Here is a 14432-nt window from a genome sequence, read left to right on the forward strand (position 1 = left end):
ATTAAGATACAGCTCACACAGCTGCAGAGCTTGGAAAAGTTGCAGTTACTTCATGGAAGTCCAGTTTGCGTTGGAGTAAAAAGTTAAATTTGGAGAGATTTCAAAACCCTTCAACGGCTGCTCAATCACTGTGAAGCTGAATTAACTGTAAATTGTGAATTCTTTGAATACATTTACAGTCTCTTTGTTTGAATATACATAAGCTGAGTCTGTACTTTAAAGTGATCTAGGGATGATTCCGGAGGCAACATCCCTGCTTAGCAGAGAGACAAACGCTAAAAGAAATAATGAAAATAATGTAGGTGCTCAAAGGAAGACACATACAAGGAAGGCGCATGTGCAGCAGCAGCTGGTTCTGTTGAAGAGCATCTGGAAAAACAGAAGAGGTGAATTTTGAGATGAGTCTGGAAGGAAGAGTAGAAGTTGACAAGGTAGAAACAGGGAAGGGTATTCTAGGAATGGGGGGAACACAGAGTCAAAGGCACAGAAGTAAGAAAAGATATACTTTAAGCGTGACCAGAACTCACTGACCGCGCAGGAGAAGATAGAAAAGAGGTTGAATATTTCTGCAGCACTTAGATTGGGGAAGACCTGGCTACCCTCTAAAGAGAAGTTTCAACTTTATAGCAACAGGAATCCGCTAGAGATATTAAGCCAAGAAAGAGAAGATAATAGCTATATTACTTAAGGTGAACTCTGGTAGCAGGAAGGAGGATGGCTAGGTGTGAGGAGTGAAGTGAAGTGGTGAGAAAGGACTTACAAAAGGCCAAAGAATGACAGAGGACCCAGACTGGGGACAAGCGAAGGAGGTGGGAGGTGAGTTTAAAAGCTGCTTCAGAAAGAAGGAGCTTATACCCTTTGTGACAGCATGGATGGAACTGGAGAGCATTATGCTAAGTGAAATAAGCCAGGTGGTGAGGGACAAGTACCATATGATCTCACCTTTAACTGGAACAGAATCAACAGAAGAAAAAAGCAAACAAAATATAACCAGAGACATTGAAGTTAAGAACAATGTAACAATAGCCAGAGGAGAGTGGGGAGCAGATACTGGGGAGAAGGGTTTTCAGGAACTACTATAAAGGACACATGGACAAAACCAAGGGGGAGAGTGGAAGCAGGGGAGGGAGGTGGGTTTGGCTGGGGTGGGGTAGAGGGGTGGGGAGAAAATGCAGACAACTGTAATTGAACAACAATAAAATAATTTAAAAATTGAAAAATAAAATAAAATAAAATAAAAGCTGCTTCAGAGGGGAATGTGCCGGAATTGAGGGCACCAAATGTCTGGCATCAGGGAGGAGAGGAAGGTGTGTGGAGAAAAATAAGGGATGATGCCTACTCTCTGATCGTGAGCTACGGTATTTATTATGTATGTATGTATGTATGTATGTATGCATGCATGCATGTATGCATGTATGTATGTGTGTATTTTGCAGGGAAGGAAAGATGGAAATTAATAAACTATCTTTTGAACATGTTCCATTTGAAGTAGTTGGAAACAGAGGCTTATAGTTCAGAAAACTATTATACACACACATTGGTGAGTTATCAACATTTGAGGTAGTGGCAGTGAATGACATTTTTATAGGATTATCATGTAGTTAAGAAGAAAACAGTGTGAAATATTGGGCCATGAGATGGCATTGAAGAAACAGGTAGGAGAAAACGAATTAGGAGAAACAGAGAAAATTCTGCCACTGAGTTGATACTATGAGTTCCAGGGGAAGGTTTCAGGACAATGGGTGTGTCAGTGTGCTCTGGGCGCAAGGGACAAACAGCACACACTTCATCTCACAACTGGGGAGGCATGGGTGAGTTCTGAGAGGTTTCGTTAGGTTTGTGGTGAGTAGGGGAGGGAGAGGGACTCCTTGAGCTGATGAACAAAAAGAACTGAGAGTGTTTGTTTGTAAAAGGAAAGGGGGGTCAAAAGAAAGGTTTCTGTTATGGTTTCTTTGTCGGAAAGGGGAAAGATAATGTTCATGGAGAAAACTGGGTAATTGGGGTGACCTGCCGTTAGGGATTGGCAGGGCAGATACAGAAGTAGGAGGGAAAGAATTGGTAATAGTTCAATGAAAGTGATTGTAGGTAAGAGGGAGAAAAGCAAATTTTAAGAGAAAAAATGAGCTGAGAACGTTTGTATAAAGTTCTGTACACTCCCCTTCTGAGACAGAACGATACAGCTTCAGTATCCAAAGTAAACACATACTGATACAAATCCTAGCACATTGCTAGCTCTCAGGGGTTTACTTATTATCCTGAGAGTAGAAGTGATAGTGGATTTCTACCTCATTCTGTTACACTCGCTCGTGCAAAGAACAACAACAGAAAAAGAGACCCTGCAATTCCAAAGCAAGATAAATGACACCTAAGTAAAAACGACTTTCTTTTTCTACTTACAAAATCAGGGCTGGTTTTAGTCTCAAAGACAGGAGTCTCAACAGGAGTAACAGACTTTTTGGTCCCTGACTATGTCTGCTTTACGGTATCCCACAGATTGCAGTCCATTCAAGGACCGAACAGCGATCACTCACAAATGCTAACCCAGGTGTCCTTTAGGCATTCAGGTAGCTATCGGGGTCCAGGATCACCCCTCAGAACTTCTCTAGGCCCCAAAGAATCCTACAGGAATGGGACCCTAGACAAGACCAGAGCTCCCTGCACCGTTTGAATTAGGTGGTTTCCACATTGCACCCATGGGAAAGAGTGGGAACAAATCCAATCTGTATGATTAAGCAGAAAGGACAACATTTTCCATAAGAATGTAATAGTCTGCATGGTTGCTCACCAGTTATTTTTTGGACGCTCATTTGGTTTCTGTCAAGTTAGCTAATTGTTCTGCTAAATTATCTTTAAAAGATGACTTGCCTTCTTGAGTTGTTAATACATGTGAAATTCTTTTCCCAAATGAACAAGAACTGAAAGATATATATATATTTAATGTACACATACACAAAATTCCCAAACATATATATAGGGTGTTGAAATTTGGTCTGTTGTGAAGGAACTTAAATTCTAGGCCCAGGTCCAGGGGCGGAGATGGTTGTAACATTCCACTGAGAACTTCACTCTTGGCTCTCAACTTAAAACTAAAAATCCCTCTTCAAGTCAGATATATGAAGTATTAGGCTCTAACATGAGGAGGAACTGAATAAAAGAGGGGTGTATTCGTAAAGATTCAGTAAGGAAGTTCAAAGGAATGGTGTGGGAAGGAAGAAAAAAGAATAATTGTGGTGTTCTTACATGCCTGGGCCAGGTACAGAATGTCATGGGTTAGTGTTTCATTCCATCCAGCCTAGTTATCTCGATGACATTATGAAGTAATTTCCTATATAGTATAATCTGGAAATGCTTTCTACCAGGTGTCTCTTATGAGACACACAAAAGAAAAGAGTTAATATGTTAAATTACCCTTACTGTTCAAATATTTGAAGTACTAATTCATCACTCATGATGTTAAATTTGTATTTTAACATTGTTATAAATTTAAGAGATGTGAATCTTTTCACGATAATGAATAAAGTGCCTCTTGAAAGGGAAGATGTTAACCTTGGAGCAGATCTTGTGGGATGATGCTTAACAGTCAAGGAAGCATCATCTGAAACTCTTGGCTGTATATTAGACGTTCATGGAATCCAAACCCCAACTACGTACGGAGAAATCCCTTTGTCTTTGCTGTACGGATAGGGATGATGGGAAGGGCTCAAAATGCTAGAGGAATTAAAGCTGAACTCAAAGCGTGTTTGAAGGTGGTTACTAGGTGCAGTTTGCTGAAATGACTGCCGTGGACCTACCACTAGTCTGTAAAGAGATAAATAATTGTATGGGGAGAGGAACCTTATATTGTGCCCACGCTGGAAAGGGGTTTTGAACAGCGGTATGTTTGCAAGTTTCCTGTCCTTACAATTTTGTTAGAACATCCATGAAAAACCCAGCTGTTTTATGGATCTTTTTGCCACGTCACAGGAACCCAAGAGAAGAAATGGGGCCAAAAAATGTAATCTACAGGCGCAACTTGCAGAGGCAATTTAGGAAAAAAGTAATTATCCTTCTTGACATTTTACCATTTCATGAAAGTTATCACCTCACCTCTTGAAGTTTTGAAAGATTATCCTGATTAGTCAAGGTTTTTTTCAATTATGCTTCTCCTTAGAAAGGCCATTTCCACAGAAGTTAGTCCAAGGTGTTGCCCCCCGTATCATAATCATTCTCACTTTAAAAATGTGACCAAACAAACATAAGCACACACACATATATGTGTATGTAGTCTTACAGACCTCTGAAAGGAATTCTATTCATCCTCCTTTATTCACCAATTAACAAAATGCATGTGACTGGCTATCATGGGACAGGCACGGTGCTAGAGATACAGCAAAGAACATGAAATAGTCACAGTCTCGGCCCTCAAAGAGATTACTGCCCAGCAGGGACAGCTCATTGTACAAAACACATAATTATACCATAACAAAACAGGAAAAAGATGTTAGGAAGAAGATGCGAAAGTGTGATGGGAGATTAAAACAGTTCTCAAAGGTAATAGAAAGCTTTTCTGAGTAGCTCAAATCTAGTTGCAGCTTGAGAAGTCAGTGGAATTAGGCAAGTACAGTTATGCAAAGCATAGCTATGGAAAGACTCAGAGGAAACAGCAAGCACAGGGCCCTGAGGCGGGAAAGCACAGCGAGCTTCAGAGGCACATTGCAAAGAGGCCTCCGAGAAGGAAGCACAGAGAGCGAGGGGCGAAGCATGGTGAGAGAGGCTGCAGTTAGACACAGCCTGACCCTTCAAGAGCACTGGATGATGGTTCCGGGAAGCAAAGGGGAACGGGTTAGATTTATACTTCAAAAGGCTCCCCTCACTGCTGTGCGGGGCAAAATAATTGGAGAGAGCAAGAATCCAGGTAGAAGCCTTCACTATGGTCAAAGCAAAGAAAGGGTAAACCATTTGGATTTGGGTGGCAGTGATTAGGGGTAAAAAGAGACTGACATCAAATGACAGGACTTGGAGATGGATTGGATATAGAAACGGTGTCAAAGATTATGCTCAGAATAGGTAATAAGTGATTGATTGATAGACAATGGTAGTATTAGAACCAGGCTTTTCATATTTATCCTATTTCATTTAAATTCACTCTATGTAAAACTATTTAGTGCTTTCTGGACGCAGAGTGTGGTGCTGGGAATGCTAATGGCTACTAGCAGTGTGAAAGAGGTGGATAACAGGATAATTGCGGCCTTTTGGAGGCTCATATTCAAATGCAATGTTTCCATTTCCAATAGAGGAAAGAGAAACAGTAATTATATGCCCACACACATATATGTCCACTCACATACAAATAAGTATAGTTGTACACACACATGCATGTCTGTATATGTGTATGTATATTATACATGTGTATTTAAATTTGAGGTATTTGCATCAAATGCACATCTCAAATTAAGTGCATGTTGCAAGAAGGTTGAGGAAGACAAAAATAAATAATTACTGTGAAGGTGAAGGAGTGAAATCGAAAAGTTGGATGAGACTATTTTCTTCTTTAAGTAAATTAAAATGTTTCAAAAACTATTAAGTCTAATATTTTCACCTTATTACAGAAGATATTTATGATACTGACTCTATTTATCAAATAGAGTTAATAAAAAGAAATTAGGCACTAGCCTTCAGCTATATAATCTTATTTAATCTATGTTGAATAATCTTGAGATTACAATCTTATTAGTAATAATAATGATAAATAATAATCGGTATATAGTAATTTTTAGAAATCACACAAGCAGAAAAACAAACAGATTTCATTTTAGTGTTGTTCGCGCATTGCCTTTTTTTAGTATTTATCTTTGGATTCTAACGTCACAATTTTGTTCTCAAACTGACTCACTATTCACAGCAGACAGAATATGGTTAATTAGTAATTCTGTTAAATATTTGCCGAATGTAATGGAAGATACCATTTCCAGTTTTGCCAGGGCCTATCACTGGCCAGAAGCTCTTTGTTGAACGAATTCAACTTGCATGTTCTAAGAGTCTAAACATACAGGATAATTGTTAATCTGAATTCTGAAGGCTCCTTTCATCTCACTTTCCTCGCATGATAGTCTTTGCTTGTTTCAGTTTTGTGAGTATTTCTTCTGATTGCTTGTTAATGTCTCCTATTTATAGTGATAGTATTATCTAATCTCTCAGATAGTACAGAATTGCCCTTGACCATTACTACAATCCTACAGATGGTGGAATGTCTTTGGAACCACTAGAGGTGAATTTACCGTGAAGCTAATGAAGCTTACTCTTCAGGCCCTCTTACATCCAATGGTCCCTTTCATGTTCTTGGACTTAAATTTGCAGTTTAATTTTGTATTCTTTTCCTTTAAAACCATCTCCCAATTTTTATGTACTTCAGGCCCTAGAAAACTTATCTGGCCTTGCTTTTCCTTTGTATCATAATAATTCACTTGTTTTTATACCTTTCTCACAAAACAGCTTCATGAGAATAGGGATGATTTTTGTTTCTCTGCCATCTAGCATTTATTTCAGTACATGCTTGGTAAATGAAGGAATAAGCCATATGCACATTCGATGCTCGTTTGGGAGTGGCTCTGGTGTGTGAGACTGTCTCTTGCATTCATGCATCTTTATGAATGCCAACTTTGTTGCAAAGTTTTTAAAAATGTGACCTTTATGTAAATTACCTTAAGTTACTTCATTTAAATATCTATTTGCAGAATTGTAGATTAAATTCTCATTTTTGTTAATATGCACAGTAGTTTGCAACAATGAATCTATCTTCAGGTGTTAATGTTCTTTCATTTTGTGTATTTTTTTCTTTTAAAAATTTTCTTGGGGTATTTTCAAATGAGAATTAGTGAGAGAAATGGCCAGCTTTGTAGGTTCTAAGGATGTTTCTAAAAATTAAGCCTTGACAAAAAAAGAATGTTATGGCACATGATTGCATTTATTTTAAGCTGTCATTTAATACAAAATATCCATTTTGCCTTATTTCTCAAGTTAAGTATTTATAAATCTCCACTCTGTTCCTCAGGAGTTGACGTTGCTGACAGCTTGTCATATGTTACCTGAGAGCCAATGTCCCCTCTCTGATACCGGCTCTGAAACTTAAACAATACACAACAAATTGATAAATTATTCCATGAAGACATGTCATCCTTCCTCAATGAGACAAGTGAGGTTAATATTTTTATTTTCAAAAAAGTAAAAATATTTTCCTCCATCTCGTTGTAATCATCTACAAGTTTGTTTTCTTTTTTTAAATTCATTTGCCACTTCCTGACCACAGAGATGAATAATTTAAAGACAATCTCAAATTCTTGATAAATCACAAATATTTAATTATCAACGAAATGGACTTTTGTTTGGTCAATCTTTTAGCTAGTCACAAATAACGTAACAAGCCTCTGAAAAAGTAACATGAGGTAACATAAAAGATAAAGACATAAAAAATGTGCAAGTAGAAATAATTTTTGGACTTCGCCATGAATTCCTGACACAGTCAGTGGCAACTAACAATTAAAACCTGAGTCCAGAATCTGAACAAAGTCCCAGGGAGCAACCTTGTCCTACGACTGCTGTCTCATCATCTTTCCTTAATGTTCTTTCAACATTTACCATGGTGCTTTTTGTCCTCTTCCCCCCCCCCATCTCATCAAAGCAAGGAAAAACAGTTATTGAATGCTTATTTATATCCCCCGTCCTCCCTTTCTATCCAGTCATCCCCAGGCCTGAGCATTTCCATAGCCCTGACGTCACTTAGAGGCTGCCATGTTTTATGGTAAAGGCACTGCATACCGGCAAGCTTTTCGGTCCATCATTCGTGCTTGGTTTGGAAAAACTGTCTACTACTACAGATTGGTACTAATGGAAAACTATCACAACATTGAGGGATCTCCCATTATCCTCACTGCAAAATGACAGCAATGAGGAATTAATAAAATGTTTCGAGAAGTAAAACATCTAGATCCAAAATAAAAGTGATGAATTATACTAGAATTACAGTATTTCCACAGCTAGGGGTTTTACTACTGGCTTCCTGGTTTGTTTGTGTTTTTTGTGTTAAGGTCTGAAGCTTTTTTTAAATTCCAAAATATGTTTTCCTTTATGCCCTTCAATTTTAAAATAATGATATATTTGATGACATGTAGCTATTTTATAGTAAGCCCTCCTACGGTCTCCTATCCTGGAGATAAAGTGCCCTTTTTGAAAGGACTCCCCTTTTCTGAATTTGGCTGTTTCCTGCTTATTGAGAGCGTCCCCTCCTGGGAAAGCAGGGTTATTTCAGCCAGCGCTGGGACTGCGTTTTACATTGGACTCTATGGAATATTATAGTGCTATTTAGACATATTCATAATCTTTTCCTTCATGTTTCTGTTTTTCTGGCCCAGTAAAATTTACATTTATGTTTGTCAAAAGGTTATCAGAAGATATTTGAACATCAAACTGTTTCAAAATAATGATGTCGATACTGCTCACATGTCTTTTAACAATTAAAGCCACCGAACAGAGTTTGTTTCTTATTACCATGCACATTAAATGAGAATAAAATTATTCTTATTTTAGGACAGTTTCAAAATGAATGTTTTGCCTCTCTCCCTTCCTACATTCAAGGAGGCGCCCCAGATTTCATCTTCATTCATATCGTGGCAATTCGAAAATATACCCAGAAGGCAATATGTAGGTAACGGTTCAGTTCCCATTAACCCCACACAATGGAAAATCAGGAGCACGTCACTTTTGAAGTGGAATGTTATTTTCACACATGGATCGTTCACACTCACCTCTTTCTGACCACAACACAAATCAATCACCGTAAGTTCATCTTTGAAGGTAGCCTCAGCTGTGATGTAACTACGGGAATGTTTTCTTGACATGACTCTGGATCATTCTGCGCTCTGGCCTTTTAACTTTTGTCCTTCGCAGCTGGCTGCTAACATTTTGTGAATCTCATTGCTGTTTGGAATTCTCCGCCAGAGGGAGGACAAGGGACGGGGAAGCAGGCTTCGCCCGCAGTTCCGAGGAAAGTTTGAATCCCAGAAAGCTAGCATGAACGAATTAAAAGACCTCTAGCCCTGGCTCTCCACTCTACCTGCTCGTTTTTTCACTCCGCAGAACTGAGCGACGCCCAGCTATTGCAGTAATTTTGTTGATCGCCTTTGACAGTTCATTTGAAACTAAGTTGTAGCGAGAGATAGTTGAGGACAGACACCCCCTTTGAAGAGATCAGGTTATTATCATTTATTTTAGGAAAAGCTGAAGATGAGGTTTAACAGGCACGTTGTTAAGCCCACGGAGACGGAGACACTCACACTCACACATTCAAGAGCAGATCCACGAAGGTGGTGCGATCTGACCACCTTTAAGGTTCACCGAGCCCTTGCTGTGTACGCAGGACTGTCTTACTTGCAAACGCCCTTCCACCCTTTGCCCTACGTGTGTACAACTCACTAAAGTAAGAAAGGAATGAACCGAAACGCTCCTGGGGAAACAGCAAACATCCCTCTCCTTCCCAAGGGTTCCAGAGCTTTAATTTTGAGGGGCAGGTGTCAGAATTCCAAACTTCTGTCTCCAACATTTCTCTGCATTAAAGAGAATGGGCCAACGTTTCGGGGCGCTGCCTGGCTCGGAAAAGCAAAGACGAAGAGTCCCTGGGTCCCCTGCTCAGTCCTTGAATCTCCCTGGGGCCGCTCGTTTCGGTTCCGGTGGCAGCCTCGGCTGCAGAGTTTCCGCGCAGGTTCCAGCGACCCCTGTCGGGGGTTCCCTGCAGCCGCTGGGCGCACCGCCGCCCCCCGCCCGCCAGGCCGGGCTCGGGGAGAGAAAGGGGCTGCGCCCAGGAGCGCACGGCCCAGGCTCCTCCCGGTGGCGTGTCCGCGCCTCGGGGTGGGGGTGTGGTAGGGAAGAGGGAGGGGGCGAGGGAGGGGAGGGTGAGAAGGAGGCGCCAGCCTCTAACCTGCGGGCGGGAGGTGGGTGGTTGTGGGGCAATTGAAAAAGAGCCGGCGAGGAGTTCCCCAAAACTTGTCCAAACTCCGGGCTAGTGCGGAGGACAGGAGCGGAGCGGCAGAAGCTGCCTGGGCGATGGGAGCGCGGGCAGGACAGTGAATTCCTCTCCCTCTTCGGGCTGCAAGCGCGCGGGACAGAGGCCAGGACAGGAGCCGATAGCGGCAGGACCCAGTGAGGCGGGAACCACAGCGGACTTCCCAGGGCGACAAGAACAGCCCCAAGAGCCAGGGCGACCGTCTGACGGAGCGCCCACTAGTCCCAGGTGGCCTAGACCGCACGCCGCGTCGGCACCGCTCCCCAAAGGCAACAGGAGACACCCCCTGCGCAGCACGAGCGCCGCAGCCCGGTCGTTCTCCCCATCGAGGGACAAACTTTTCCCAAATCCGATCCAAGCCCTCGGACCAAACTTGTCGCGCGTCGTCTGCCCCTGTAGCCCTCCGCGTAGAGTGTGCACTTCTCCAGCGAGATGTCCGAGCGCAAGGAAGGCAGAGGCAAGGGAAAGGGCAAGAAGAAGGACCGCGGCTCCGGCAAGAAGCCCGCGCCCGCGCCCGACGTCCAGAGCCCAGGTGAGTGCGCGGCGCTAGGGCTCCGCTGTCCTCCTGCTCGCGTGCGTCGCTTCTCCTTCGCCCGCCCGCGCCCTGCGCTCGGGATGCCCGGCCCTGCTCCCGGGCGTCTGCGGGGTCGGACGGTTCTCGCCCTCCGTGGGGACGCCCTTTACCTGGGAGCCCAGCCTCACCCAGGCGCCCGCACTCCGCGCGCAGTGCACGGGGCCGTAGCCCCGGCCCGCACTCTCCGAGGGTACGGGACGAGCAGAGCTCGAAGGTATGGCTTTTTACGAGCACGTCAGCCGAGCGCCCGGGAGCAGAACGCTGAGTAGTGCGCTGGAGTCCCGAGCCAGGAGGGCTTTGCACGGGTCCCGTCTGCCCTCTAGCGAGAGAAGCGGGAACGGGCCTCCCATCGGTGTGCGGGGCTCGGAAAAACCGGGTGGTCGAGAGAGAGGAGGCGGTTTCAGTGGTTGCGCGTCGGGGTTTTGGGCGGAGAGGCGGGAGGTATAGGGTCGCGGTCTGTGCCTACCTTTCCCCGCCCCCGATTCATTCCTGCGGCATTAGAACTTAATCAGCGGAGAGGGATTCCTAGAGGTCAGCGAAACAGATGAAATCTAGTCCAGTGCCAGGAATCAGGTCTGTTCCAAGTAAGTTCTCAAAACTTTCGGTTTGGCAGTTCTAGTTTTGAGGAAAACTCCTTGATAATACACGGTCCATTTATGTTCCCGAGAGGTGCCCCAAAGCAAAAGTTTATCTGAATTTTTGAACGCAGCTGTTTACTGGTTATGTAATAAAATGAAATGGCCGTTGAGGCTTTCTAGAGACAAGTCTTGTATTTGAGATTCAACACGGACGTGGATGACAGTTTGACCTTCAATGTCCCTGAGAGGAGCTGATGCTTTAGACATTGTCTTGGACAGAGGAGGCATCCCAAATAAACAGTTGTTTATGAGTGATTGAGTGAAAAAGATGCTGCAAAAAAGAGAGGAAGGGGAAGTTATAAGGGCTTTTTTTTTTCTGCCGTAAGTCACTTAGAGCACCCCCAACACTTGTTACGCAGCACTTCTGCAGAATTCATTGAGTAGCACTTGGTAGTACTGTGGCTGAAGAAAATAAGCCGGAGTGTTTGCCGTCCCTCGCAGTAGGAAAACAAATTTCGCCCAGTCTTCTTATTGGCATCACCGATAGCATTTCAGAACCTGGCTTGCTGGCAAAGACTGTAACCAGGTTTTGAGCAAAACAAAAATTGAACAGAGAGTCATTGTTTGGTCACTGACCATTCCTGTGCATGCTTCTAGAATAAGATACTGCTGATCAGATTCACCTTGATTACCTTCATTAGTCTTAATGAGGGTGTGCTGAAATTTTCCTTACTTTAACAAACCCTATGTCTTGGAAATACTATGTAGCATTTCATTGAACAAGGCATGAAATGTGGAGCTGGTGAGCAACCTCTCTAAGTGACTTTCTCTGCTGTCTTTTCAGAAGTCATCATAGTAAATTAAAGAGACCTCAGACCTAACCAAAACTGCTGTCAAGAATTAATGGGAGGGCCTTTGAGGTGTTCTCTGTTCTGCCTGGGAATATTCTGCCTTCAGAAGTTCCTATGATCCTCTGCAGGCAGGCGGTCTGAAGAATTAAGGAGGAGCAATGTTTTAAAGTAACATCCCTTTGAAGGAACGGGTTTGCATTGTGTCAAGGGTCCATAGCTGCATTGCCTTAGCACAGACATTGCAGATAAGCGGCAGGCAGTCCCACGGGGGAGAGACAAATCAGGAGCAAGCAGGCATTCCTGTGCCCCGCAGGTCTCATCTGCTGGGTGGGTAACTGTGGCGTGACTACCTGATGTTCTCTCTGGACACGGGTTCGAGAGCTTCCTTGGTGGCTCTCGTTCTGTTTTCCATTCCTGCAGCTGTGATTCCCTCTAAACCAGAGAGATTGGCATTCTCTCTCACTGACATTCTCTCTACTATCTTACTGAGAAACTCAGAGTGAACTCGTTTCTAGGTTAGTTTTTAGTATATTGTCTCTCTTTTCTATCAGGCAGTAAGTAGTCTTCTACGGGGAGGGAACTTTTACCCCCTCCAGGCACCTTGTGCTTGTGAAGCTGGATAAACCATACGAATAAACCATTTATTCTTCGTTTGATGGGAAAAGAAATCTCTATTTGAAACCAGCTTTATATAAAACCACAGGGCATTAAATAGTATTGCTTTGAAATCAGTGTTTCTCTCCTTCTTGTTATTTTCCTTATAATGGTAAGTACCAGTATCCTTTTCCTCATCTTAGGAGAATGGATAACTGATAACCATAATGGTGTGCAGAGGAAGCCCACATCTCTTTTTCAACCTTTTTTGCACTTTTTATCTCGGGCATCCCCCAAAGAAGGACCTCTAGGTGCCAAAACTATAGTATTGCCACTTGCCAACCCAAATTAGGACTTGGGAGGACCCCCATCTCTTGAGTGGCTCCTGTATGAGGGTTCTTCAATCCCAAATTTCACCCCTTTCTTAAGACAACCACTGAAATTTTTGTGTTAGATGATACACGTGCAACAGCTAGGCCTTCCTTCGGGTGTTATAACGGTACTTCACGTACTGCACGACGGCCGGGGGAGACCCAGTGGTGAGAGAACTCAGCCTCTCGGCCCTGCTGTGTGCTGTGTTACCTGCGGAGACATAAACACATCTGTTGGAGGGAAATTTTCAGGGGGAAAAGGCTTCTTTAACTTTCATGTGCCATGTGTGACTGATATGTGATACATACATGGCTATGTTTCATAGCATCTGCATTTTTGTGCAATTAACTGAATATTAAATTGCACACTATTAGGGCTGCAGATGTTCAACAGGATTATCTATTCCCTAATAGTGGTTCTTAGGGGTCCCAAGCCCTTGGAGTCATTAATTCTCTTCTTTTCTCAAAATGAGCAACCTCAGTATAATTCTGGGCTTTGTAATGGGGATCCGTGTACACAGGGCCCTGTAAGAGCCAGGGCCTCCTAGATGTCAGACCTCCCATATCCCACTCTCTTCTTATTGATTCACTTTACCACACTTTCCCTACTGATGCCTGAATTACAAAACCGTAAGTTTTGTTTTTTTCTCTTTCTGCTATTTGGCTCTTAGTTTCCCTTTTGAATCTGTTTGCTGATACGTTTTTCTTTCATTAAAACACTGCAAAGGATTCTTTTTTATTCTCTTAAACCACCTGCAACAAACTGATTATCAAGCCTAGCCCAGTTCTAGAAGTCCTGGGTCTCCCTTCACTTCTGGCAGAAGAGGCATTTGTGAGCACAAGTGGTGGAAAAATCGAGAAACCTGGTCTCCTGAATGGGTAGAAGCAGGGCCCTGTGCTATCCCGACGACATCACTCACCTGTTTCCTTAACGACGCGGCTCCCCAGGGTGAGGTGCTTGCAAACATTCCTGGGTGTGAAGTGTCCCGCCAGTAACCGGGCAGCGCGTGTTTACAGAACGGGAGGAATGGCCAGTGAGTGATCTGTTTCAACTTGGTGACTTGTAACCACTTACCTCATGTAATTATTCAAAACATGTAGTCGTATTTACAGAATGCAATAGGATTTATTTTGAAGAATTTTTGAAACAGAAAGTGGGAGAAGCTTGAAATGTTCCTCTCATACTTGCAGAATGAGAAAATGACATTGATGGGAGAATGGGAAGGAAAATATACCTATAAAATCAGAAAATACCGAAACAGCCTAAGAACCTGTGTGCCAGGCACTCTGCTGGACACTTTTATAGTTATGGACAAGGGGCCACAAATATCTGTCTAATATCTTAGCCTGTTCTAAGCAGTGTCACAGGTGCTTTATGTGTTTTATCACCTGTTCTTTAGGAAGGAAAATGCCTCCCCATTCGGCATTCAG

The 14432-nt window shown here is 43.1% G+C and overlaps 1 protein-coding gene across 7 annotated transcripts in view; it reads left to right on the forward strand.

Annotated features, from left to right (window-relative positions):
* The first annotated feature begins 9966 nt into the window (after positions 1-9966).
* NRG1 (neuregulin 1) overlaps positions 9967-14432 on the forward strand; it is a 194622-nt gene continuing 190156 nt past the window's right edge. For 6 of the 7 annotated variants that reach the window (XM_053916489.2, XM_045197117.2, XM_045197115.2 and 3 more), the window contains exon 1: positions 10002-10565. In XM_053916489.2, coding sequence (XP_053772464.1) covers positions 10466-10565 — 100 coding nt within the window. In that variant the 5' untranslated portion in view covers positions 10002-10465. Of the gene's footprint in view, positions 10566-14432 lie in introns of all 7 variants that reach the window. The other variant, XM_024562614.3, reaches the window with a different exon arrangement.

This window comes from Desmodus rotundus, chromosome 13 (assembly GCF_022682495.2).
Source record: "Desmodus rotundus isolate HL8 chromosome 13, HLdesRot8A.1, whole genome shotgun sequence".
Lineage (NCBI taxonomy): Eukaryota > Metazoa > Chordata > Mammalia > Chiroptera > Phyllostomidae > Desmodus > Desmodus rotundus.